A 27071-nucleotide genomic window follows, 5' to 3' on the forward strand; every position below is an offset into this window, starting at 1 on the left:
ACACAAACAGCTGACTCAGGGGGAAAAAAGGTTGTACCAGAAGATTCAGATTGCAAGCCAGCGAGATCTGCGCTGGAGGGGGTGGGGGACGGTATAAGGAGGAGACATTGAGGTGGGAGGGAAACCGGGTGTGGGCTAAAGAAGAGTGAGTAGGGGGTGGTGGTGCTGGGGTGAGTTGTTCATTTCTGGAACGTTGCTTCAGTTCAACTCGGGAATGATGGAAATATTCTGCGTAGCCAAACCCAGAGTGGAAGGTGTATGGTAATCATGTCGGGGAAGGAATGCCAAATATGTGCGTGAGAACGGAGCTGTGACCTGAGAGCTGCAGGAATTATGGGCCAGAATCCCACAGACCCAGAGGAAGCACACACACCCATATCCAACACATACACATATCATATATTAATGGTGCTCCACCAAGCACAAATCCATCCCACATAACTTATTCCCAGAATTCGAAACATTCTACTATAGAAAACTAAACCTAGAAATGTTGAAAAACCAACCCCCCGCCTCATTCTTCTGAAGAATACACAGTGCAGAATAATTGGACAAAAGTCATGTAAACTCAACTGTATAACACAGAGCTTTGCTATAAAATGTACGACTTAAATCATTTCAAATACACATCCCCCCATCACAGCGACAGTGTTTACAAGAGCGTGCATGTGATTTTCTGTAACAGGTTGTTTAGACACCAAGCTCCAACCCAACAGTCGGAGCCAAAGCCTCATAAACAGATTGCACAGCAAGAGAAAGTGAGTTTATACTTCCATCTAGTGGCCATTTGCAGAACAGCAGCAACGTTGTCACACAAATGAGGATCACCAAAATCTCTCCTTAAAAACAAACATGTCTACATTGTAAAAAAAAATTAAATAAATAGAGTTACAGTCAAAACAGTAAGATTTTGCTCTATACCAGTCTAATAGACTAATAGGCTAAAGTCCAGTCGACCCCTGCATATAACAGATGTGGATTTATTTCAAACTTTGTTGTAGCTTTTGCTATCGGGACTAATATATCATCTAATATAACTGCGCCGGGGTGATGATCACAACAGCCAAACTATTTTTGGAAAGTGTGGTGAAACAAATATAACTACCTACTCAACATACATAGAGAAATACACGTTGCGATGAGGTATTTTGAACCTTTACGACGTCACAATCCATCAGCTCTTCCACACTGTTCTCTCAGTCAGAGATCAGGGAGTGAGACCACATTTTGAGAGGTTTTGTTTTGCCCCTTGGGAACATCTGGGAATGTCACACACACACACACACACACAAAAAAAAAAAAAAAAAAAAGGAAAAGAATCACAAGTATCAATATTTCAACTGTCGGTCATCAACAGGTGCTTGTTCCCCATATTGTTTAAAGAATAACAGGACAGATTTAAAGGCAAGCTGCGTCACATGGGCGAGGCACACCACACAAATCCGCTCACACATGCACACAGACACGAACAGATAAGACACTTAGACACTCATTCATGTTATAGTTGGCTCAACACTCCACCACTGTCAAGTACTTTATTCACAATAAGGTCATTTTCTTCTTTAAAAAATCATTTTTAATATACAACACAATTTGACAAGACAACTCCGTTTACAGCTAAATTTGAGCTCTTGAATTCCAGCTTCTCTCATAACCAAAGCAAGCACGTAGATGATCGGAGAGAAAGATGGCGTGAAAGGGACAGATGAACATGGGTTGAAGTAAGAAGAAAAAAAAAACGAGGGAAAAGACGGTAAGAAAGAGAGAGAGAGAGGTAAGGACTAGGCTTAGTAGTATGATTTTTGTACTAAGAACCAAAATACTCAAATAAAATTAGAAAATAACAGTAATAAAAAAAAACAGTAAGAAAGAGTTAAAGAGAAAAAAAAAAGCAGAGGTGTACCAGGACGCTGTATCCACGGCAACCTCACATGCATGTCTGATGCTTCTGCTCTGTTCTGCCATTTCACAAGTCCATATACGCAAACACACACCTTTTTGAGTGTGTGTGCCCCCAAATTCCAAGCGAGTGTGCATCTCTGGGGGGAGGGGGGGAGCGAGGGGGTGGGGGGGATGGAGAGAGAGACGAGGAGGAGCGAGAAGAAGTGAGATAGAGCGGGGGGGGGGGGGGTTATTCCCCAACACATTTCTCTTTCGTTCGCTCCCTCCATCTCCCGTCCTTCCCTTGTTTCCTAGAGCTGAGTAAAGAGTCTCTGTCTCCCACATCACAGCTCTGGTCATCCTCTGTCCAACTGTGCCACTGTGTATGTGTGCATCTGTGTAATATATATAAATATATATCTAAGCGATTCATATCTGTGGAAACCTGTTTTGTTAGGGGTTAAAAACTGAGGAGCAGAAGCTGCTTTAAGTTTGTATCAAGGGGACAAAAAGGGAGTCTGTGGCTTATATAAGGGCTACGTTAATACTGTCATTAGTGTACTTTACAAAACATAAATTAGTAGAAGAAGGTGAACTTCTTGGGAGAGTTGCGTTGGGTCTGTAGTAGGGAATCCTCAGTGTTGATCTGTGTGTATGTCACTGTACTGGCAGGCAATGGGCACAAGCTTAGAGTCTGTCAGAACGGGCGGGGAAGTGTGGGGGGGGGGGGGGGGGGGGGCTGAGCGGGAGATGGACAGAGAGATGACAAGGAGGAAGGAGATAAGATGGGCTCCTTTGCACGACAGATGCACCCATCAACCAATCAGCCCTGGGTTTCCTCCAAGAAAGGGTGTGTTGGATGCCGCCACCTGCAGGGAAAAAGCAAAGGAGTCCTCAGTCCCACACACACACACACACATACACACACACACGTCTGCTTAGCAGTGACGTGATTTACACAACTATGAAAAGTCCTGTTTTCAAAAGAGAATCTGGGTACCTGCTATCTAGAAATGTAAGTGTAGGTGCGGGAAGGAGATCGTCCCTCTGGCTGGCCGTTGGTTGAGACGTTCAGAAAGTCCCAGATCAGAATGGTGTCGTCGTGAGAGCTGCTGATGATCTGAAACTCATCAAACTGCAGGCGGAACACACGGCCAGAGTGCTCCTGATAACAACACACAGGAAAACACTCTTAGCACACAGTGTCTCGTACGGCAAACTAGACGACCAATATGAGAGAGAGGCAACAGGGAAGTCCCCGCGTAGAGCAAAACAGTTTGGATCTGCGTTTAGAGTTTTATACAAAAGGACCACAGAAAATAAGCTTTAAAAAACTGCTGAACCTCAAGCAGTTTTTATTAGACTGTATTAGATCATATTTATTTATTGGAATGTACAAACTAGCATCTCAGGGTCCATGTAAAAAAAAAAAAAAACACTTTGTGTCAACGGTGATAAATGAGTTTCACACACACTACAGTATAGATGAGAAGCCTCGAGTTTATAAAAACCCGGCAAACGCATCCATCTCTTAGCACCAGCTGTCACAAGGAGACGCACAAAAGGGTCAAACTTACCACTAGAGTGCGCAGACATAACGTGCTGGCAGGGGCGCGGGGGTCCAGCGCTGCCTGCAGGTCCCACACCTTTATCTTGCTGCACAGAGAGACGCGGCACAAGAGAACATCAGAAACCAAATCCAGTCTCGCGCTCCGAATTGCGTGTGCACAACACTCACCCGTCGTAGGCGCCGCTGACAATCCTTTTGTTGTCAAAGCGAATGCAGCGCACCAGCTCCTCGTGACCTTCCAGCACTCGCAAACACGCCCCACACTCTATGTCCCATAACCTACGGGAAAAGAAGCCTTTGTAAACATCCCAAAAGCAAAAAAAGACCCCGCAAATATTCAGATTGTTGATTTGCGTTCAGATATCACTGTGAGCAATGACACTTCGAAGCAGGATTACACTGAAATTCCTGAACTTAATATCTTTAATGACATGATCCATTTTTCGTTCTTTGAGCTTTTCAATCAAATTTGGACACAACAGCAGAGAGAGAGAGCCGAGCCGACGGTACCGTCACACTCAAAACGTATGCATTATTACATGTTATTACATGTTACATTGTAATAACAAAGTGATCACATTTCAGTAGGTGCTGCACTGATGGCAGAAACCGGGACTTGTGTATTTTTGGTTTATCTGTCCATCTGGTGGCTTTCTCACCACCATTTAAGTGAGGCTGAACTTTTCGTGCAGTCGTGGTTACAGAATTTCTCTGCTTTCTTGTACTTTAACGTGTAACAGGCGGAACATAAAATAACTCAATGTCAAATTTTAATGATGGGTTTGCTGTCATGTTTTTATTTTATTTTTTATAAATAGACTCTGCCAATACTGTATATTGTCAATGGGAATTCTTTCTGGTTTATTTTGGACAAAGTTCATAGTAATAATCTGATACGACACTCATATTCGTGTCAAATTGTAAATAAAACTGCAAAACCTTCTCAGAAAGTAAATTCTTCAACAGATAACAGCAACTGCGCAGACCACCGTGAAGGTTTACTGCGCTCAGGTCCCACACACATACCTGATTGTGTTGTCGGACGAGCCGCTGACTACCAGACGATCTCTGTACTGTAGACAGGCAATTCCCCGCTTATGACCATTTAGAGTGCGCACAAACTCGCAGGTGCTGGTGCTCCATACCTGCAGAGAGGCAACGCAGTGTAAAGCAGGGCTGCCATCAAGGTACATGGGCTTTTAAGTCAGTGGTGTGCATGTATATATATATTTATTCATGATTCATGGTCTATTCACGAACAGCTGAAGAAACACGGAGCGACAACTTCACCAGCTCACCTTGATTGTGCGGTCCCCTGAGGCGGACACAATGTATTTGTCGTCAAAGTCAACCACATTGACAGCGGCCCGGTGTCCCACAAGGACGCGACGTAGGCTAATGTCAGTTGGCGAGGCCATGTCCCAGACTGCAATTGAACGGTCCTTGGAGCAGGTGACCATCAGACCATTCGCAAAACGCAGGTGAAGAACTGCCTCGTTGTGGTGGATCAGCGTGTTCAGTACCTCACCCGTCGTCACCTCCCACACTCTGAGGAGAAGGAGAGGAAGGAGCACATAAGGAGTTAAATGTATAGAAGTTGGGACAGTCGTCAGCATGGCCAAATGTTGAGGACAAAGGTGACAACAGTTGAGAAGATGAGATGGGGCGAGAGGGGAAAATGGGTGATGTTAAGGGAGCGGGGAGGTGTGTGAAACAAAGAGGGAAGAAATTGCAAAGAGAGAAGAGGAAAACGATAGCAGGAACGGGCCAGGAAAAAGGAAAAAATGAGATGGGGCGGTAGAAGGAACGGTAGAAAACAAGATGGCATGGAAAAGACGGGCAATAGGAGCAAAGGGAAAAAGGAAGACAGTGGAGAACGAGACAGAATTCTGTTTGTTGGTTCTACAATGGAGAGAAAATCATATTTCACACGTGCCGCATGTGCACAGTCACACACACACACACACACACGCAGGTGTTTGTCAGTGAACTACACTGCTGGGCACTGAGAGTCAAATGCAAAACACATTGGAAAAGCTGACCGCTAAACCTACAAACAAAGTGCCCGTCAAGCTGTTGCTAAGGAAGTGAAGTCATATTTTCCTTGGATACCACCCAGTGAGTACGCCTGAAGTGTGAAGTAATAAGAGAATTAATCTGGAGCTTCTGTGTGCAGTAGCCAAGCAAGTGTCAAAGTATCCACACAAGCCAGGCCTTTAAATATCTGCACTAAAACATCTCCTATTATCTCCAGTTACAGCAGTGAATGGGACTCTTTGTGAATGAACAAACATCAACGCTTGGTTATATTACGACGGATGTATAAAGTAGTTACTGACAGACAGGCGGTGGGATGCAGCTCTAAGTTTGGTGGGAACCAACTGTAAATTAGGGGGCTGACCAACAGGAAGCACATCATACCTAAACACACAATGGGCAATGTAATATACTGTACACCAGTTATTTAGAGCATTTAAAAAAATCCTAACAAGCTTTATGCAGTAACGGATAGGAAGGTATACTTTATAGGAACATGTAAAAACCCTATAATACCTTTAAGTAGCCAAATAGTTTTTGCCCTAAAGCCAGTTTATGGAGTCTTCACCACTTGTTTCTCCATCTTTCTTTGTATAGAAGATATAGAGCCCTGACACCACAACATGGTTGTGTCTCGAATTTACAGTGAATTAAATAGAATTTGAAACCACTTGAAGATGCCCTCCGGGGATGAGTTATTCTATTGAAAAATATCAACCTCATCATTTACCAAGAGCAATTCAAATCCTTTTCTGCCATAGCTGTGGAACTGCTGTAACCATAACACCGTTTGAATGGGAAACACACTGGATTCGAGTCTCTCGGTTGTACAGTTCCAGCGCCATGTGACAAACGGAACCCACGCTCTGGAGCGGGCTTTAAGCAGTTTTCAGAGACACCTCGGTTTGTCCGGCACTTTTGGAGAGGTTGTGGAGGTGGGTGGCCTTCGGTTGGTTGCAGTCTACATTTTATGATGCTATACGTCGCTACATCCCACACATTGGACCTTTAAAGTCAATCATACGGGTAATAGATCTCATAACCAGAGTTTGTGACGATCCTGTTGTTTTGTATTGGTAAAGTTAATCAAAGCAAATTCAAATAAATTGCTTCTCAACCTAGAAAAAAAAAAAAAGGAGGTGCGATTTGAAGCATGGTTGTTTATGTTTTTGCATTTGGCAGACGCTCATATCCAAAGATTTTATCCTAAGGACCCCTACTGGAGGCAGTACCTTTCATGCAGGGGTCTCCCACACGGAAGGTGGCAATGATACCACTGCACTGTCCAGTTCCTTTGTGGTTGTGGGTAAACCCAATCCATCCACCAGTTTCAGTGGAACGAACATGCGGGGATCATTTCAAGCATTTGGTCCGAGACTAAAACACACTTTGCCTATTTTGTTCCAAGACGTGTATCATACCTGACAGTCGAGTCAGAAGACCCGGTGACGATGACCCTCTCATCATACTGGAGACATAGTACTGAGCCTGTGTGACCGGTCAGTATCTTCAGACATTCCAGTGTCTGCTTGTCCCAGATCTGAGAATCAGAAAAAAAAAAAGAGAGAAAAGAAAGGGGAAGATGAGTGCAGCAGAGGGACACGTTGGCAGAGGACGTGATTTTCAAAAGGATGCATATATGGGTCATGCTAAGAATGGCCCATTCTCACGGCAATGCCCATGTGCTGTTCATGCCCCATTTCCCTACTGCTGTGCAGAGCACTGTGCGTACAGAAAGCCATTCAGCTGTTCCCTTGGTGTGCGTCAGCCTCCCCCCCCCCCCCCATCACAATAAGACAAATCTGCTTCTCCTCCCACCATCCATGGCTTCGCTTCATCATCTTTTCTTCTTCCCAGGCCAGACAGATAAATGGAACACACAACTAGTCTGTAGCTGGGCCCCTTTATTCTCCAATTCACTTGTACTTTGTCTCAGTGTCTGCCGAGTCAGCCCAGCGCCACACACACACACACACACACACACATACACACAATAAGATGATAAGCCACTCTGAGCCACAAGAAAATTCAGCTCGCAAACACACAAACAAAGGCTTCACGGAAACATGCACGTCTCTCACACAGGGAAGTACTTGCAGTCATTTGGGCTTTTATTCGTTGGTGGTGCTAAAACACACCAATTTGATCAATGTCAATTACTTCAACGTGTCAGTTTGGACCAGAGGGGCAGACTGATTTATGCAGAGTTATGTTTAACTGCTGGGAAGCTTACAGAAATATGATAGCAACATAGAGCTCAAATGCATGCATCATACTGATAGAAACAGTAGATATTAAGCGATAGTGGGGGTTATTAAATCATCAAACCAAAAATAAATAAAAATGGAAAAACACAGGTAATATCTAATATTTTGGCTATGCTACCATTTAAAAAAAGCAAACTGGCTATGTCGTTGCCCCTTAATAAGCATTGACCTGCTTTCCTTGATTCTTTATTTGAACACTAACTCCACCCCCCCCCACCCAAATTGTGCTGAGGCTGTGATTAACAAAATCTGTTCTGATGGGAAGAGATAATCCTCTGGGGGCATTTTGGAAAAAGGATCGAGTTACCATGTCTGAAAAATGCAGACTGATGAAGTGCGATGGGAACCAATTGTACGCCAAATGAACAAGCTCAACACTTTGAAAATGTCAACCAATACTGTACATTTGCACTCGTTTCATCCGTTAGTTACATGAAGTTACACTGAGCAAGGTGCAAAAGCAGTTCCGCAGCTTTGCTGTCAAACAAAGCAGAAGTCATTGACCATAGGAAGAAAGTCCTGTTTTGAAGTGCAGCTTACTGGAGAATGAGAACAGCAGTGATTTGATATCAGTGTATAAGCAATTATACCCCATCTAATATTGCAACCTTCAATATAGAGAAAGAAAAGAAAATACAGCTGAAAACAAAATCCTAAGCCTTATCATCTCAGACGGTCGTACTTGTATAATAACCGAAAAACAAATACCTTGATGGAGTTGTCCCTAAGGCCACTGATAATCTTGTCATCGTCGTACTGGAGACAGTAAACCCCTTTACTGTTTTCCGAGCGACACTGAATCCTCTGCAAGTTGTGTCTGCCGCATCGCCAATTAGCCTCAATAGTCTGTGGAGGAATCGCGAGAGACAAATGAGACGAGAGACATTCAAAGACAGCTCTGCATTTTTAAAAGAGAAGATGGAGAAAAATATCAAATCACTGCAAGCCATTTGAGGTGAAAGAGACCTGTATACGATCCAGATCATTTATTCAACCTTCTGTGTGAAAATAAAATGAATGTCTGGTGTGCGAGAGAAAGAAAAGTAACAGATTAGATGCAAAAGCTAGTTTATTCATCCGATAGCAGCAAAGATTCCAGCCAGACAGGACTCTTTTCTTAAAGAGCGACTGGAATAAAGTCCCCCCACCCACCCTCCAAGCAGTTTTGCTACGCCCATCTGTGCACCCCTGCCTTCGGGTGAGATGCACCCAGCCTCTCCCTGTGGGGTGGTCACCATACTCTCAGACAGAGAGGTCGTTACCCAGAGTTTATTCAAGTCTCCACCTTTCAAGCTCAGAGAGAGCGCCGTCAGTGGAGGAAATAGCCTCACACCTGAGGAATGGAGCAATAATGTGAGTCCCACAGCCGGAAGCACAGAGGTGCTTCTTCTCCAGTGTTTTGAGACCCAACGGTATGGCATTAAAGTCTAAATGAAAACCCAGAGACACTGGAGAAAAATCAATTCTTTGCAAATAAGAAAAGGAAATAATCTCTTGCGGCAATGAGTGTCTGTTGTGTTTTCTGCTCACCGGTACTTCTAATAAAAGGCTGTAAAGCACCAAATCCAACAAGGATTTGCACGTCTAAGAAGTTATGGAAGAAATAAACTGACCTGCTAATACAAAGCCAGTTTAGCTGTTGCCTCTTACCTCTATGTCTTGGATGATCTTAGGATAAAGGGAGTGATAGTAAGAGTTGGGTGGGACTTCTGATGTGCGGTTCTTGAACAGATATTTCTCCCTGAGGACGGAGAAAAGAAACAAAAACAAGCTAAACATGACGATGGCAACTGCTTTGCACCCCGTGGGATCTCTTTCACCTTTAACAGACTAAAAAAAGGTACACCACTTGCAACTTTTTCTTCATCCACAAGTAGCCGGGGGAGAGACAAACGCAAAAGACGCAAACAGTTCAATGATACCCTCAATGTGCGCGTTCATCCTCACCATTGGTGTCTCTCAGACAGGCCTTTCCAAAGCGGGTCGGTTCGGACCATACGTTCAATGAGCTTCTTCCACAGCATACCCTCGGAGATGACCCTTTGCCACTCTTTACACACCAGCTCTGCTGAGCACAGCGAGCGTGCGTCCAGGAAAGACAGGATGTTCTCTGCTATGTGATCCAAGCCTTGGGCTAAAAAAGAGGGAGACGAGAGCTAAGTATGTGAACCAAAAGGCCTTCCCCTTTTCCTTTTATTTTCCAAAGCTTATCAGTGAATCCATCGGCATGGAAAAGACTCATGCAAAAAGATCAAATGAGGAACACCGGCGTCCACCTTTGTGCGGCATATTTTTTATCTGCGAATTAGGACAATTAATTAATATATCTTCTGTATTTATCATATTGCACTCATGGCAGCAATGACACCACCAGGGACTACAAGTCATAAAAAGTTGGATTTGCGCATTGATCTGCGTGTACCTGGCAATGCAGTGATGAAATCCCTCTGCAGCATGGGTTTGAGGTAGGAGTTGATGTGGCCGTGCTGGTAGTGGCACATACGGGAAATCAGGCGCTCGACAAACTCCACCTGGTCGGCCTCTGACCACTGGTCAAACAGGGCGATGCAGTGTTCCTTCTCCTTCTCGTAGTTCCCTTCTGATGGACGCTTGCGAGAAACCACACCAGGACCATTACTAAGCTGTAAAGATCAGGAATAAAAACAGATTAGTTAAATATCCGTTTCTCCTCAGGCCGGTAAAGGGTTCCCACTCCAGCACAGGGCTTGCTGATGGAAAATTTACATTCGAGTTCAAACAATTTACAAATGTCGATCCTTTGAAATGAAACACATAAACAATGTCACCGAACACGCACTTTGAGAACTGTATTCTTCTTTGGCGACAGATCGTCCATGAGGTTCTGTGACTCCATCCCTGGCGTATTCTATTGAAGGACACAAAACAAAGAGAAAGGCACGGGTTAGTGTTTCCCTTCTAATTGATTCTGTAGAAGGCCACTAAGAGCCGGGGCAGCAGTGTGCACAGCGCTTGACGCAAGAGTGCCACAACAACAGCCAAGGAAGGGTAACCACCGAGAACTCTGAGGCGTGCGCGCACAAACAGCCGTGCATACACACACATATGGAGTGAAGTAAACTGGAGCACCTCAACAAGAGGAATCTATCTGCTTTCTTGTCTGCGATATGAGCTAAGTAGTCTGGACAGGAAATTAAAGAGCAAAATCTTGGGTATGTCACTGGCACCAGCTCAGGCCTGACAGTAATGGAACAGATAGTGGTCATAGAGCATCTACAGAGGGTAGGAGAAAGAAAGAAAGAAAAAATAAAAAGGAACAAATAGAAACCCGACCCCACCCATCTCTACCATGTCTTTGGTCTCACAGTGACCCGAGTCCTGTGCAAATGGATGACAAACATGCTTTGGAGAAATGAATCATTTGAACACAAATGGGGTGATGATTACCCAATCACACTGAACAACTAACTGATATTGTTTTTCATCTCAATCTAACTTTTATGGTCAACCTCTGGGTTTTGTTTAGAGAATTTATGCTTATTTGGAAGCCATAGACAGTGTCACGATCTTGCCAACATCATGTTTGATTGAGGACTAAGGACATATTTACATTGGTTAGTCTTTTGGGACAGTCGTGTTTGCATTCGTCATAGTAACATTTTTATCAACTTTGGATTTGCTTTAACCATGTGGGCTCTCTCTTACATGTTACACAGAACAACACGAACCTTTCAGAGTAAAGCTCCATCTGAAAGGCAACAATGCAACCCACCCCCCTCGTTTTCTTCTTCCTATTTATTCACAATTCAATTTAGGGAAGTGTGACACACAAGGGCTTTACCTGAGAGAGATTCACTGCTATGGTACATCTGTACAGGTAATGACTGAACTACAGCTCTGCTACGAAAATTGTAATGTTGGCAAGAAATTGAAATTAAAAGGGTTTTTCCAGATATAACAGCCCAAATTTTACTGCTTCTTCAGAGGCCGAAAAGGTGCATTTGGTGAACTTGGTGTTTTGAAGCACAAAGCAAAAGGTATTTCTGATTTGTGGAGTGCATTTATCCTTGTGTTGTATTGCTGCCAAGTGTGGAAGTTGGGCAAAACTACCAGAACAGATTGGTGGTTGCTGTGAATACAACCGCACAAACAAAAGATCCGAGACCAAAGCAGACAGGACACAAAGCCAGAATGGTCTTGCCAGTGTTGGTGATCATGCAGAGCAGAAGAAAGAATTAAAAAGGACAGACAGACAGACCAGGTTTGGCCAGGCAAGCAGGCAAGCAAGCATGTAGCCTCTCAGAGCTTGAAGACCCCCCACCTCGGCCCTCACACCTCCAGGTAGAAGAGGAGAGAACATTACTCCTCAGTGCATGGTTATTCTCTGGTAGATCCTGCATCCTTCCTCCATTACCATGTCAGTGTTTAGGAAATTGTGTTCTTCTCAGTCTTATCAGTGTGTATAAGTGTGCAGTTTTCATTACAAGCCACACTTGCTGACTTTTAAAGTATTACAGTTGCTGTAATCTCTTTGACAGGATTTAAAAGAAGTTCTACTTTGGACAGCTAAAAATTGCGCTTCTAGCAGAAAGGGTTTGAGGATGCACCAGAGAAGAACCCAAAGAGTCGAGCACTTCCAACAGGAAGGAAAGGATAACGGAAGGTGAGGAGGTAGGAGGGTGAGATGGGGGTGAGTGGGTGCCATCAGCACCAAGGTGGTATGAGGAGGTGTGTGGAGTGGGCAAAGAAAATTGAAGGGTGAGGAGATGGCGAGGGAGGAAGGGAGAGGAGGAGGAGCAGCAGAATTAAGAGGAGAGAGGCAGAACCTGGTTGTGAGCCCGGGTGGAGGGGATGCTCTGCAGGCACCTGAGTGCACACAAACTCTCAGCCACCGAGGAGCAGCCCAGCCAGAGAGAGCGAGGCACAGAGCACTGTGTGAAAGAGAGAGAGGAAGGGAGAACGAAGTGGACAAGGTGAGGGAGGACAAGAAAAGTAAGAGCGAGAGACCAGAGATGGAAAGTAAAGAAAAAGAAGAGGGAGGTCGATGAGGGGAGTTGGGAGAAATCAAAAGGGTGCGAGAATGGGTGGGTCAATGGATGGACGGAAGTGGTGGGGTGTTGTCGAGGAACAGGAGGAGTGGAGCGTGGTTTTGTGTAAGAATACAAAATTAATGGATAAATTAACAAAGTTTGGTTGGAGATTAAAGAGGAGGCGAGTGTGTAACCACCAAAAGTGTGGAGAGAAAAAGAGGGAAGGAGGTGGGGGATAGTGAGGGGAAAAACCAGTATTAGAGCTACACACATTTGCACAGTGAGCGCAGGAACACACACTCCTTCACACACAAGATACAGACTGATAAACATACACACAGAAGCATTATTAGACATGAATTCAGTGGGGATAGGTAGAGGACAGGGAGGGGCAATGGAATTGTCAATTACTGACACTCTTGTTTTGACAGAAACCCCACCCACTGTTCTGCCATCCCCACTCTCATGAGTGGTTAGTGAAGAACACTGGGACAAAAACATAAATCAAATCAAACTAAACACACAAACACAACTCATACGTCAGAAGTTTTTTTTTTCCTGAGGGGTTGAAATCTTTTGGTCTACACATGTGAAGGCAGACTCGACACCCTTAAGCCATTTTATCCTGTGTAAATCAAGAGAATTAGGAGGGCGGCAGGCATCTGGCTTCATATCTTAACATTAACCAATTACACGATTTGGTTAGACTAATTTTTATTTATCATAATCTAATATTTCTTGGCTGTATCAACACTTTCATAATTTTTGTTTTTAAATGACTTTAGCCTAGATTGGATAGATGGATGTTCTCATATTACTTTGACATGTCTGTTTTTATCTAGTGATTTAAGGCCCCCCCCTTAAAGCCCTTTTTTTAAATCTAATTGTTTTTAACCATTTAGTTAAGTCCAGTGATCGCATGATCTATTGGATGACTCTGTGTTTATATCCAATTGTAGGTCAATGATTATTAATCACTTTTTATAGACACCTACAGGCCGTGGACATGCAACCATTTCGGAGGAGTAAATAAGCATCTCTCTCGGGAAAACTTGGGTTCAACGTGACAGGACTGGTTCACAATTGTTACCAAACACAATCCCATATTATTTTCTAGGCCTAAATTGACATTTAAGAGATGGTTAACAACACCAAGTTTGCTTGTCAGAGGAAACCGATACACGTACCGTGCTCTGTGTCTGGAATGACCATAACTTTCAACATTGACATTAAATCATTCAATATGTGAGTTCCGTGTAAAAAATAAAACACAAGCATTCGTGAATTATCGCAACTACCCCTTCTTTCCGATCACTGTGACCCCTGTAATGTTAATGTTAGCTGCTGGCAAGCTAACATTAGCCTAGTTGGCTTGCTTATCGACACACAACAACTAATGTAAAAGAGAACTGCTCTTTCGTTGACTGAATCAGACTGTCTAAAAGGCACACTGGCATTATGATGGTAGTGGGTATTACTGTCACAAAACAAAAACCCGTCTACTGGTGTGACCAATTGTCTGTTTCGGTAAGGAAATGTCTATCGAGTAGGTAGCATATTTAGCACGCTAGCTACGTGCTAATGCTCGCTAATCGCAGTATCGGTGTGTGAATGAAAAAGCAATACTTCCTTCTACGCACTTTAGAAAGATAAACAGACAGGCAGCACACCGTTAGGATTTTCACTACTATTCGTTGTATTGTGACGTACGTTTGAGTGCTCCTCACACTTATCACCGTGTAAGACGCGGACCCATAAACTACATAGTATAACATATTGTTACAAGTAAATGTACGTGGTTCATCGACTCCTAGCCAGTGTTAGCAGGACGGCTAGCTGAGATCAGACAGGGCCCTGTTAAAGTGGCGCAGCGTCACCGCAGTAAACGCTACCCCAAGAATCCTCGGCTGTCTGTCGGCCGACGACCGTGTATAAACCTATTCATTTCCGCATTATTTAGCCATTCTGCCCCTACCAATATGTATGACTTTCCGTATAATCATATACATATTTTTGTGTTTGTCAATGAGACCGATGTGTTGAGCATTCTTAACAAGATAAAAGATATTTTCAGGCCCTCCCTCTGATTTCTGGTCCCCCCCTCCTCCTCCTTTCTCCTCCACCTCTCCCGACAAGCCGCCTCAGCTCATTCCTGTCGTCGAACCGAGCTTCGGCGCTTTCCCTAATAAAAGGCTGTCAGAGGTCGCTTCGGACGGTCAGAGTACAATACTGAAACAGATCTTACCATCAGTTCCACCGTCTTGTCCTCCATCTCCGGCTCCATGTTGACGATCCCCCCCGAAACTCGCTATGAAAATGGAAACCCAGCCCTGCGTCGGCGGCCCGCAAATTCAGAGACGTCATTCACTTCGCACAACCACACGGCTTTGGTAGGGCAGTGTCAAAGGGTGGATGGGGGATGGGAACGCCCATACAATAATAGAGGAGCGTTGATTGGACAGATTCTATCTAAGGAGGTGTGGCTTGGTGCTTTGGTTTTTATTGATTGGCTTACCGTGCTACTAAGGCTTTCCCCGGTGACTCCCCCAAACAAAAAGGCAAATGGATGAAGATGCTGTTGCTATCCTGAAGAGGAGTACACTAAGGCAAAATCAATCATCCGCATAGCGTTGCTATGAAATGCTGCAGGATGCTGGCCACTGAAACATGCTTGGACAATTTAAACCCAGCCTAATAAAATAGTAACAGATGATGTGATGAGAACCTTCGGTGCAGCGCAGCTATTGCTTTGTAATATGGCATTTTCATTCAAATCTGCATTTTGAAACCTACTAAAGGGCCATGCATGTTTCAAGTGAATAAGCACAGGGGTAATTCAAAAGTTACTGATGCAAGAACTTTACAGAGTAAAACCTAGGATTGCATTACCATGCTTTGTTCTGAGACAGGTGCTAAGACATAACTCAAGTTAACATAGCTCTTTACCTTTGTTACTGCTCTCCTTTAAATACAGCACGCATTTGGAGGGGGGGTAAAAAAAAAAAACTAATCAGCACAGTTTTTATGTCTGTAATACATGCACAACTCTAAGGCCTATATACGGAGTCTGATGCTCTTAAGCAGATAGTCATTCATAATTCCCCAAGTCATCAGTGTAATGTCAGAGGATGTTGAAATTTCAGAAACCTACTCGAGTCATGTCATATGAATAAGCAAAGGGATTATCCACGGCGACAGTAAATCCAAGAACTTCTATTAAAAACTCAATATTTACATTGAGCTTGAAATGTGGAAAGACCACTGATGGATACTTCAACAATTTTCTCCACTTCCCCGCAAGGAATAAATGAATACAAAAAAATTCACGAAAACACCCGTTTCATTTAACTAATCTATGCAAGTGGTGCCAAGGAGTAGGTCAAGCTCCATTTATAGGAATGCACTGAAATCTAGCTTTTGAATAAAGTTCTGATTCAACTTAAAAGAAAAAAGAAAGAAATGAAAGTCAGCTAAAGCTCACAAATGAAGTCACTGTCACACATGAGATATGGTATTCAGGACACTTGTGAATTTAAATTGCATCTCAGAGTAGTGTAGATCAAGGCCAGGGGGATACACGTTAATACTTCTACCAAAGACATATGATTCTATAGCATCTTACACAATTTAGGATGAATTCAGTTTTGGAATGATGTGGCTCATGAAATTGTCCGACTCCAAATTAAGGCATACATATTCTCTCCACCCACACACACACACACACACCCCCACAGGACTATCTAGACTAACTCAACCGATGTCAGGTCACCAGATTAAAAGTTTTTCAGGAACATATCAGACACAGCACAGGATTTGAGACCACAGCAGATGAGGAGGTAGCAATGGTTTTCAGCAGTTCAAATTTAATACTTTGTCCCCCTTTCTCTACAGAAACCCAGGTAAAAAAAATCCCCCACTCTCATAAAATACAACAGCAGCAGTTACCAGTAAAAAAATGAAATGCAAAAAAAAAAAGGAAAACGAGAGAGAGAAAGAGAAAACAAAGAGGGGAGAAAGAGAGGGCAGGGACATGATGAGGCAAGAAAGGAAAATATATTTTCTTTATGTGAGGAACGAGTCCAAAGTTCATCTTCAGACTGGGTTAGGGGCAGCGAGAAATCTGGGAACTTGCTGTTGTGTTCATTCAAAATGGAGGGGAGGAGGAGAAAAAATATGAACCAAAATGAGTCGAGTCCAATCCAACTAGGGGAAGGAACCAGCACTCTAAGGCAGGGATTTATTCAGGAAGGGCTTTCTCCCTCTCTGGATGAAAGAAAATCTCACTCCTCTTCAGCCTGTGTGATGCATTTTGTTGTGTCTACAGATGTATTTGCAAGTTTGTGTATGCAACAGATAAATTTGAAGGTGTGTCTGTCATATATATGATCAACACAGTTGCCCCCCTCGCTTGCAGCAAGAGAGGTGGCATTTTTCTTTCCTTATTTCTTCATTCATTCCTTTCTTTTCTTTTTTTCTCCCAATATCAGTCCAAGACTACCTAGTAGTCATCCAAATCAAAGAACTCGTCGTCCTCTCCTTGGTACTCCATGCCCTGGAAATCCACCCTGTACCGCAAGATACCTGTGGAACACAAAGGTGATTAAACTGGTGTAATATGATGACTTGTGTTGTGTTTGGCAAGCTAGTGGCAGCACTAAATGAATAATATGTGTAAAGCTAATCCCCAAGTGATCCACTCGTCTGTATCTCATGGAAATGTCACACTTGAACACCAGAGAAATTGAAGAAGACAAGCAGACATGGTTTTATGATTATAAAAATCGCACCATTGTAAAACCAGAGTATACCCTCTCACAGCCTGAAATACTACAGAGCAGCAATGTTGCATTCACAAATGTCTGGGTCATCTTTTCAAGTAAACGGGTTACAATGTTGTGGGCCTCCTCCTTCTCCCATGCAGCCCCTCTGGAACGGCTCTGGCTTGTATGAGAACAGCTTTTCAGGCATGTAATTACAAAAGACCAACGATACTTTATTTTTACGGAGGAAGGAATGTTCAAGAAACTCTGTTGGGAGGACACCTTCTTTCTCTGAATACTATAAAGACATTAGATATAATTAACTTTCCATCGCCAGCTGTACATTTTGGAGACAAACAGGAGAGCCTGGTTGTCCTTATGAGGACAATTAGTGAGTAATCTCCTCACAGAACTTCAATAAATCCCTTGGCCTCACATATCCACCACACCTACCAACTTCAATTTGAACAGACGTGCCACCTCAGCATCATAAATCCTTTTGTAAACAACTGTGTGCTCACCCCCAATGCCTCCAAAGCCCTTGACAAACTGGGACCCTTCCTGGCTCTTGTCTGTTACTATTTCCAGCGTGGCTCCAAATTTCTTGTAGTTGTTTGCAAACCACTCCAGCAGCGGCATGCTCTCGATCAGCTCATGCTCCTGCCCCGTCTAACAAATTAAACACAATTCGAGTCAGTTCAGCGCGACTTCAAGTCACAGACGTATGTCTATTCTTTTTAGTACTCACTTCCTTGTCCGTGAAGTGAGACTTGTCTTTCTCTTGCTCTGGCGTCAAGTACAAAGTCTTCTCGTCTGAAGATTAAAGAAGAAACATGAATATTCTGCAATCACAAAATCATAAGGATCGTCTTGTATTTGGATGGTAGAAACTATTTTTTGTACCATTCTCTGCTCCATTGCTTTCAGCCCCATGCACACGTAGAACATAACGCATGGTGTCTAAGTTCTCATAGACTATGAGGATCTCCACTGCTCCCATTTCCAAGGCTTTGAGTGTGTCCTCCACTCCAAAGCAGTATTTTCCGGTGTCCTGACTGATCTCATCAAAGTACCGCCCTAAAAAAGAAACAAGTAGGAAACATCTGTAAAACAAATGCATTTGTTAATAGTTACGAGAACACCATAAAACAGCATCAAAAAGAGGCCTCACCTATAAGCTTCTTCTCCTGGATGAACTTGACATTCGAGAGAACCTCTGCTGAGAGCTCAATAGCCTGGTTGAAACCATTCTCTCCTCCATAGGAGATATCAACCAGCTTCAGAACCTTGGCCTGTAATCTCTGAGGAAAACAAACGAATGCACAACTTCAGTATGCAACAAAGGCAGAAGATCCCCGTCCACTGCACACAAGAGTATTAAAGTACTTAAGAGCACACATGAATAACTTCTTCTCATTAGTAAAGTTCAAGCAATTAAGATCTCTGTAATAACTATCTTAAATTGATCGAGCTTCCATGTTTGGGAATGTCTCCACAGTGAGAAGTGTTTCATGTATAGAGACGACTTCAACATTGCCCATTAGTCTGGTTACTGAACTAAGTGGTAAGCATTTATAAATGACCGATATGTTGTACTTTGTAAGAAGTGCGTTTTACAAGAACAGACTTACTGGGTCAAACATGTCTGACTGGCTGAGTTCAGTCTTGAAATCAGCTGAACCAGCCAAGACCATTCCCGCCACATTAACTTTGTCATTGGACACAAAGAGCTGGACGGCTGTCTCAGCTACTTTTCTCACATAGTTGTGTCTTTTCTCCATTCTCAGTCGAGCAAAACGCAGAGCAGATTGTCCTCCTCTGCCTGAAAAGAGAAAAAGAAAAAAAAACAGACACAATATTTACACATCTGCCAACTGCCAAATCTGAAGGCTTCACGTTCGTACAAATTAGATAAATTCTCCCTGCCGTGAACATGAATACAGAAAAAAACTGCGTCACTGTGGGTCAGTACCGTGCTTCTTGGGTAGGTCCACAGTGAACTTGTGCAGCACCTCCCTGGTGTTGCCCTGCAGTGTGCCAAACAGTGCCCCACTACCGTCGATCACAATGAAGCCAAACTTACTGTCGTCAGAGAGCAAGGCCGTCAATGCCTGTGTTAGTGGGTAGTGAAGGAAGAAGGAAGAATGAGGAGTGTGAAAAAGAGTAAGTATAATAAAGGACATTAAAGGACAAGCTCACACCGTGAGAATTCCCTCAGACGGAAAAACATATGTACAAGAAACCAAGTGAAATCCCTCACCTCGGTGTGGAACTTGTTGTCACAGAGGTACAGAGAGGTGTTGATTGGCTTAAAAGGCTCAAAGTCGATATTGACTTTCTTCTCCTTGCCTTCCTCTGTCACAATGGTGCCACAATACACAACTAAACCATTGGGTGGCACTGGCAAAAAGACAAAGAGACCAACAGACAAATTGGTAAGCTTTAATCCCAATGTATAGACCATGCATGGTGTTTTTGTTCTCTTAAGAAACAGCTAGACATGGCATACGATGCAGTACTTAGAGCCAGACCGGTGCTGAAGAGAATACTCTGTGCCTGTGACCTCTGAACAGTCTTTGATGTTGAGGTATGCTGATGGAAACGAACCACATTTCCACCATAAAATTTTTTCTATGAAAAAAAAAAAAAAAAAAGAAATAAAATGGTGTATATTTTTCTTTAATATACTTTAACACATACCCTTGTTGTAGAGTTTTAGTCTTTGCTGTACAGAGGTGATGGCCCCGAGAACAGAGAGCCTGTTAACTCGACTCTTGATGTTGGAAGCGGTGCCGAACTCATCAGCCAACATCTTGGCCACTCTGGATATCTGGTCCTTTGGAGGGATGATCAGCGAGATCATACTGGTGCCATTACTGTGAAGAGAAAGTGAAGATTTAAAGGTAGCAGTTGTATGCATGTATGCTTACACACATGCCATGGCATCATGGGATAGAATGCACAACATCAAACTCGACTGACAGCAGGAACTCTGATCATTGCAACTTCTACCTGACCTTCTGCTACCCATTACCTCCATGATCGTCCCATGTCTTATTCTGACTTTGTAAACACTACCTTCCTGATAAAATATCACCTCTACAAGGTCTGAAAGGTTGAGGGACAATCAGAGTTGTATTTCAGTTCCACTCTACATAATATCTGCCCTTGAACCCAAGGACTGAGTTTCAGTACCACACTTGTCTCTCCCGATCACGACCTGATAAAAGACATAGCACACCAGCACGACCTGACACTGAATAGAAACACACACAGGCAGGTAGCAACAGCTCAATGAATGTAGGGCAAATAGTCAACTGTGTGTGACATGGCAGGCGTTGGGGCATAGGACAGCAAATTCTGCGCAATACTAGACGGAAAGCTGTCGCAGAGCAAGCAGCACACCGGTGTTACCAGCATGCTTATTTCAAATGCCGAATCTGGTACATTAAGAGGCCCACAATTGCCCTGTCTGGATAACATACGACGTGGAACTGTTTTCAACCGTCCGTTCTGATCGAATCAACCTTTAAAGTAACACTGGGGTGATCGGTTGCCATGAGGTGACCAACACACTGGACTCTTCAGGGAATTCAGTTCTTTCAAATAAGCTCTGGGTCGAACGACACGATAAAGCTGGGTTAAAGTTGAGAAATGTGTCGTAAAAACGAATGGAAGCCAAACTGTGAGATAGCCGACCTTTCTAATCCTTATGCGTTTTTGTTAAACACCCATGGCGGCCTCTCTCAAGAGATGACGTCTGTTAGCAAGTTGCATTAGCAACACGGCTAGCATCACCGGTCCTAACTATACACCTTAAATGGAACTGGACAAAATCCTCCGCGATGTCAGTGGTAGCACACAGACGTGAAAAAAACACTCTACAATCTCAACACGATGTGTCTGACCCCTGGATCTTCAATGTGACTGCAGTTAGCTCTTAGCAATCAGCTAACAAATAGCAGTTAAAGCTACAGTGCGCTAAGTTAGCTATGCTAACCACTCCCAAATTCGGCCCCACTTATCCCATCTCCAGCTGTTGCGGCGTTCCACATTTACCCCGCCAACCGTAACCATACACTAAGGTGCATTCGGCAGAATCATCACATCTATATGGAGCCAACATAGATCGCTTACCCACGGGCAGCTTCCAAACTTTTGATCAGCTTCTTGATTTTCCATATCTCCACGTTCCTGTCCGCCGCGCTGGGGTCGTCCGCCATCTTTCTGCTGTAATCGCTTCAGCACCTGAAAAAACGTGAAATAAAAAGAGCAAAGCATGCAGTGAGCTGCCCTGAAAACAGACCGACTAATACACACAGTCTCGTTAAGCTGACACTTTTGGTTAAACTGGCAGGACTAGGTACCTCTCCAAACTACTGGCGCGGTGTCCGTTATGGCACCTGACCAGTACTGGGAACTAGACTAACCGAAAAAGAAAGACTCCACTCGGGTTGTCTCTGTAAGTACAGAGCGGGGAGAATAACAGGCCTGTAGTCTACCAGGCCCTAGCGTCCACCGTGTTCTTATCTAATTCGACCTACTTACTTCGTGTTCCCCTGGAAACCAACTTCCAGCATTTTAGACGTTTAGTATATCGGTACAGACTGGGCCTTACTTTACCTGCCTCGGACAACGCCGCTCCACTCCGCTCTCTATCTGTTGCGTTACGTCGAGTCGGTGGTCCGAGGAATGACGTTGCTTTCCCGACCGGTTTCTCTCTCCCTCACACGCTACGCGTGGTGCTATCGACAGAAGATCACATGTGGGAGGTGGTTAGAATTGTGGCGTTCACTTCCTGGAAACCACATAGAAACCAATGACAAAGCCCCACTGCTATGCCAATCAAAAGAAATCGAAAAAGCAATTGGACAAGATCCAAACGCATCACCAAAGTTGGGAGTTTGTCCGGAAGTGTGAATTATGGGACTTGAAGTTTATTTTGTGAGACACGAGCAGTTGCGCAAAATCAACATATTACAGATATATTAGATGTTGCTTTTTGTAATTTAGCTAAAGTATTTTTTTCTCATGAAGATCTTTAGATTAATTAAATTGCCATTGACCATTTCTTTTCGATTTTGCTTTCCTTTTCTTTTCTTTTACAAAACACGTGCAAGGAGTTCGAAGACAAAAAAGGAGGACTTTTAGTCACACACAAGATCAGTCTTTGAGACCAATTATTTACCTCTAGTTTAACTCTCCACTTACTTCCTTATAAAAGAGAGCTCACTTACTGTCTGACGTGTTACAAGCACAGGTTAGAGGCAGTTCACAGTCATCTGGGCACTTTGTTTAAAAAACAAACAAACAATATTTCCTACGGAACAAGTAATTATAATTGTTATGCTTTATGTGTCAGAAGAAGTGCAGAGTCACAAGTAGAATTACTGCACTTGTGTTTCTGAGTCGGGTGTTTAAGGAATCTTGTCTGCTTTTCAGAGCACAATATACATGATGGTATAGCCTAGCAAAGCACAGTATTTTCTGGTTATTTTTGAGAAATTCTCAAAAGATGTGACCATAGACGTAACACTCCACATTTCACTTTAATAAGCCAGAAAACTGAGGGCAGGTGATCAAAAAACATTAACCCACCCTTACGATATTTGGCAGACAATGGTCTCAGGACAGTTCATAATAATAAAAATGAATGATGCACCTTTGATGCACTCTTTATCATAATGCCTTGTGTGCCCCCTACACCTAGCCTACTGCATTAAACTGTCAGCAGTCCTTTCTTTTTCTATTTTTTTTAAAGGACTGGTTTAAGTATGGACAAGACAAAACTGAAATAAAAACAATTCAAATTAATTTTAATTTTATTTCAGAATATGAACCAAATGGAACTCAGGAGATTAGGAGTTTTGTTTACAATTTAAATACACATACATGAAGCTTTCACAGCAGCACTTGTTTGTTGATATACTTTTGACACCACTCTTTAAATGACTCACTATGGTACATTTGTAACATTGCCTCGCCAGTGCAGATGCGAGTAATCCACAGATTACGTTTAATTACAGGGGTTTGAAATAATCAACTTTCATAGTTTAGAAGTTACATCATCCCATTTACGTAATATGCATGTAATCTGTTGCATTCCCCACAGAAAAAAAATCACATGGTGTCATCACATCAGGCTGCTCAGTAATCCAGTTTTATTATGTTGTTGAGGTTGATAACACAGATACAGATTACTGGGTGAGATAATGGATGAGCTACTTGTAAGCCTTAGATTATATTGTGAGTACAGTGAAAGCGTAGTTAGTTGCGTCAGAACAATTATAATAATTGTTGAGGCGGCCGTGGTCATATTCAATGAATAATAAGTGGCTCTACCACAGTTCCTGTGTGACGGGAACATATCAGTGTATTTCACTGACATTGTAGATTAAGCTGAAAAATGTAAAAGCGAAACTGAAGTAAGTATGAGCTTTCACAAGTTATAGAAATATATCCTCCAACTTACTCACTTTTAAATATTTGAATTTAAATTTCCCGCTGTTTATATGAACGGGTAACAAAGATATGTTCAAAGAAAGATTCTGTCAATATGGTATGTCAGTGAAAGCTAAGAGACACATGACAGTAGGTCTAGAATTACTGTATCATGCAAGACCTACACAAGGGCAACCCACATGTTTATCTTTACATGGACCAATGACAGGATACCAAGGCCAGCACATATTTAGACCACTAGATGCCAGCATTGGTTAGCAGAAAAATGTATTGCTTCTATGGCATCTCAGTTATTAATGTTAGCAGAAACAGTACATCATATTCCTTGAGCTTCTGCCTCAGTGGAACATTTAGAAACAGGTCTTCTCTTGTTTGCATCTTAATTTTGGCATGTTGTTTGTTAGACATTATTAGGTTGCCATATGGTAGATATCACTCAGTGTCTTTAGTGAAGTGTGACTGTTTCCATCAGAACAAACATCTGTTTGAGCAAAAAGCAACAAGCTCAAAGATGATCCCTGCAGTATGCTGAATCTCTGATGATGTGTGTTTGCTGGGGGGGGGGGGGGGGGGGGGTGTTTGGCACTCTCAGGGTGGCTACACCATGGACAAAATATGATAAAGCAGTTTGTGCATCTGCCTGCCTCAAAAATTTTCTAAAGCTTTTATCAGTGCCAATTCATCACCGTCTGTCGACCATAAGAGCTGTAATGATCTGTCGCCTGGAAATGGATGGTGCTTGCTGTGCTGTGAATGGAAGCTCCCCTTGGCAGGGTAGCTATTCCTCATTTCACCTGGTTGTCGCAAATGAGCATGAGCACAGAAGGTGGACAAGTTGCAAGTCCCCCTGTTTTACATACACCAAACTATTAAAACCTTTTTCTTATCATGATAGCTGTTATTAAAGCAGCAAAAATACCAGGGTTGTTAATGTTTCACCTATCTCTTGCTATTGTATTTTGCCACAAGTTTCAGTTTGATTTTTATGGCGATCCTCAGACTGGTTTATAGAAATTACAATATCTCAATCCCACGTTAAGTGCAGGCTATTTGGATAAATCTGTAACATAAATCAACAAGTTACCTAGATCGTGGTAGCCAATGGTTTAAGACTGTTTTGCCTATAATAAATAAGAGTTCAAAACTTTTAAACAGTCTGTACTTTGTCGTTGTTTGCTCTTTTTCTTCGTGTACACTGTGGATACTGATGTGAATATCTAAATTTACACATTTGTTTTCCTGCTATATGTCTATGACTTTGACATCAACTCCATTTTTCAGTGAGCAAGTACTGATTCACCTGAACTCTACATATATTTTAGTGTACGTTTTTGTCTCAATGCTTTTATCTTTCATCTGACATTGTTTCAGGTTTAATGTCCTGGTCCTGAACAGCTTTTCCATTGCAAAAAAAATTAGTTTTAAATTCTCAATTCGAATAAGTCACCATGGTTAAACACTCAAGTCTACAACCCCTAAATTAAACGGTAATTGAGTACTCACACTTGTTGTCTCAACCATACAGTATTCGAGTGGGGTGATACATTTTAGTGGCAGAGTTTAGTGTCTGTTTGCGTTTTTTAAGACTAATTATTTCTCTTTTAGAACACTAATTTCAAACAAAGTAATTATCCAAGAACACTATAAGCGGCTTTAACTTTCTAAATTAAAAATATAGAGTTGGAGTTTAGCACAGCGGATGATGGGTCATTTATTGCACCCACAAAATCAGCTTCATCAATGATAATTAATTTATTCATAACTGCTATATTTTTCATGCACAGCCACAGTGTTCAATAAAACATCATTATGTGCTTTGTGCTGTATGAGGAGAGACCTTTTATACCCTTCCACGCAATGATGTCATAGTGAGAGAGTCTATTACTCTCTGCTGTCACAGGGACATCTGCGTGTGTGCCGTGGCAGGCAAGCAGATGTGTGAGAGACTTACTGCATGTGGAGAGTGACCCAAAACAGATGCAACTAGGTTCATTGGGGCCCTATTTCCATTCTGTGGCCATCTGCTTAAGTTGAGTTGAAGATAGATAAGAGAAGGTGGGAGGAGGGATTCTCAGGGCTATTCAAGGGCACAGTCTTGCACGTCATCATTAAGTTATGTGACTTGGATACACTCACAGTGAAAGTGAGGACACATCCAATCAGGCTCTTGCAGAAAGAGGCGGTTGGAAACTGAAACATTTTCTATGTTTCTATGACTCTTGTAACCTTGCTGTCACTGACATGCTGAAGCCCTGATGTATCTCCTTCTATGAAAACATCTGCTACTTAATGCATACATTCCAGCTCACAACATACAGAAACCTTAAAACTCTTCAGAGGGAATTAGGCATCACTTATTTTCTGTTGACTAGCTAATCTGTCTCTCCTTATGTGTCCGTCTTCCAGGCTTCCTTTCCCTATCATCCCAAGTGAAAGAGAGGATCATAATCATCAGCACTTCAATAGCTTTCTTATGACTTAAACCAATCATCTTAAGATGAGCTGTATGGCTGTGAGAATGTACATATATTAGTCTCTGCCAGCCATCTGCGGTGCCTCTTTAAGTTTTTAACTTCTTAACAAGTGCACAGATAGTAGAGGGGGTGTTTTTTAGCAAGCGTTTTTTTTTTTCTAAATTCAACAAATCACTGATTTGTCATTCTTGTCATATCCCAGGCACTCTTTCTGCTTACCACAGAGAGGGAAGGAGATTTACGGATACCCGTCCTAATATTAAGTGGATTAATCAGGAATAGAGAGTCAAGTTTGTCATAAATATAAATGAGTTCTTCTGAGGCACACAGCGAGGCATGCTTCATGTCCACACAGTGTAAGCTATTAGAAGTTTATCGGAGCAGTGGATTAAGACCAATAACCTCAATTTAGAGGCCAGGACACACAGTCAATCTTAATGATGCATTGGAAAGGGGTTAAACCCAAAGGTAATATGGACCAGCTGGCCTGCATACACCACTGTCTGACCCAGGGCATAATCCAATTGTCTTTCACGCCTCAGGGAGTATGGAGTTTAATGTGTTTTTCAGTAAAAGTTAGACTTTAAAACTCTTTCTGTCACTGTTAAGTA

The 27071-nt window shown here is 42.8% G+C and overlaps 2 protein-coding genes across 4 annotated transcripts; both read right to left on the reverse strand.

Annotated features, from left to right (window-relative positions):
• Positions 1 to 1492: 1492 nt before the first annotated feature.
• On the reverse strand, positions 1493 to 15164 carry fbxw11a (F-box and WD repeat domain containing 11a). The gene is made up of 13 exons (XM_072395777.1): positions 15010 to 15164; positions 10574 to 10642; positions 10178 to 10397; positions 9703 to 9889; positions 9406 to 9496; positions 8464 to 8601; positions 6910 to 7028; positions 4750 to 4999; positions 4478 to 4596; positions 3620 to 3730; positions 3459 to 3537; positions 2882 to 3046; positions 1493 to 2750 (listed from the first exon to the last, which is right to left on the reverse strand). Exons 1-12 carry the CDS (start codon positions 15046 to 15048, stop codon positions 2885 to 2887), a joined length of 1584 nt encoding a protein of 527 aa, XP_072251878.1. The 5' UTR covers positions 15049 to 15164; the 3' UTR covers positions 1493 to 2750; positions 2882 to 2884.
• Positions 15165 to 16607: 1443 nt separating this feature from the next.
• On the reverse strand, positions 16608 to 22294 carry etf1a (eukaryotic translation termination factor 1a). Of its 3 annotated transcripts, none has more exons than XM_072395780.1 (11): positions 22152 to 22294; positions 21662 to 21772; positions 20225 to 20400; positions 19785 to 19924; positions 19497 to 19635; positions 19156 to 19346; positions 18696 to 18825; positions 18428 to 18601; positions 18273 to 18337; positions 18046 to 18193; positions 16608 to 17345 (listed from the first exon to the last, which is right to left on the reverse strand). In XM_072395780.1, exons 2-11 carry the CDS (start codon positions 21745 to 21747, stop codon positions 17263 to 17265), a joined length of 1332 nt encoding a protein of 443 aa, XP_072251881.1. In that variant the 5' UTR covers positions 21748 to 21772; positions 22152 to 22294; the 3' UTR covers positions 16608 to 17262. The 3 variants fall into 3 exon arrangements, with proteins under 3 accessions (XP_072251881.1, XP_072251879.1, XP_072251880.1); XM_072395778.1 differs by having other exon boundaries at positions 22148 to 22294; XM_072395779.1 differs by lacking the exon at positions 22152 to 22294 and adding an exon at positions 21892 to 21995.
• Between the last annotated feature and the right edge of the window lie 4777 nt (positions 22295 to 27071).

Source organism: Leuresthes tenuis, unplaced genomic scaffold (genome assembly GCF_036924035.1).
Source record: "Leuresthes tenuis unplaced genomic scaffold, fLeuTen1.0.hap1 SCAF_11, whole genome shotgun sequence".
In the NCBI taxonomy this organism is placed as follows: domain Eukaryota; kingdom Metazoa; phylum Chordata; class Actinopteri; order Atheriniformes; family Atherinopsidae; genus Leuresthes; species Leuresthes tenuis.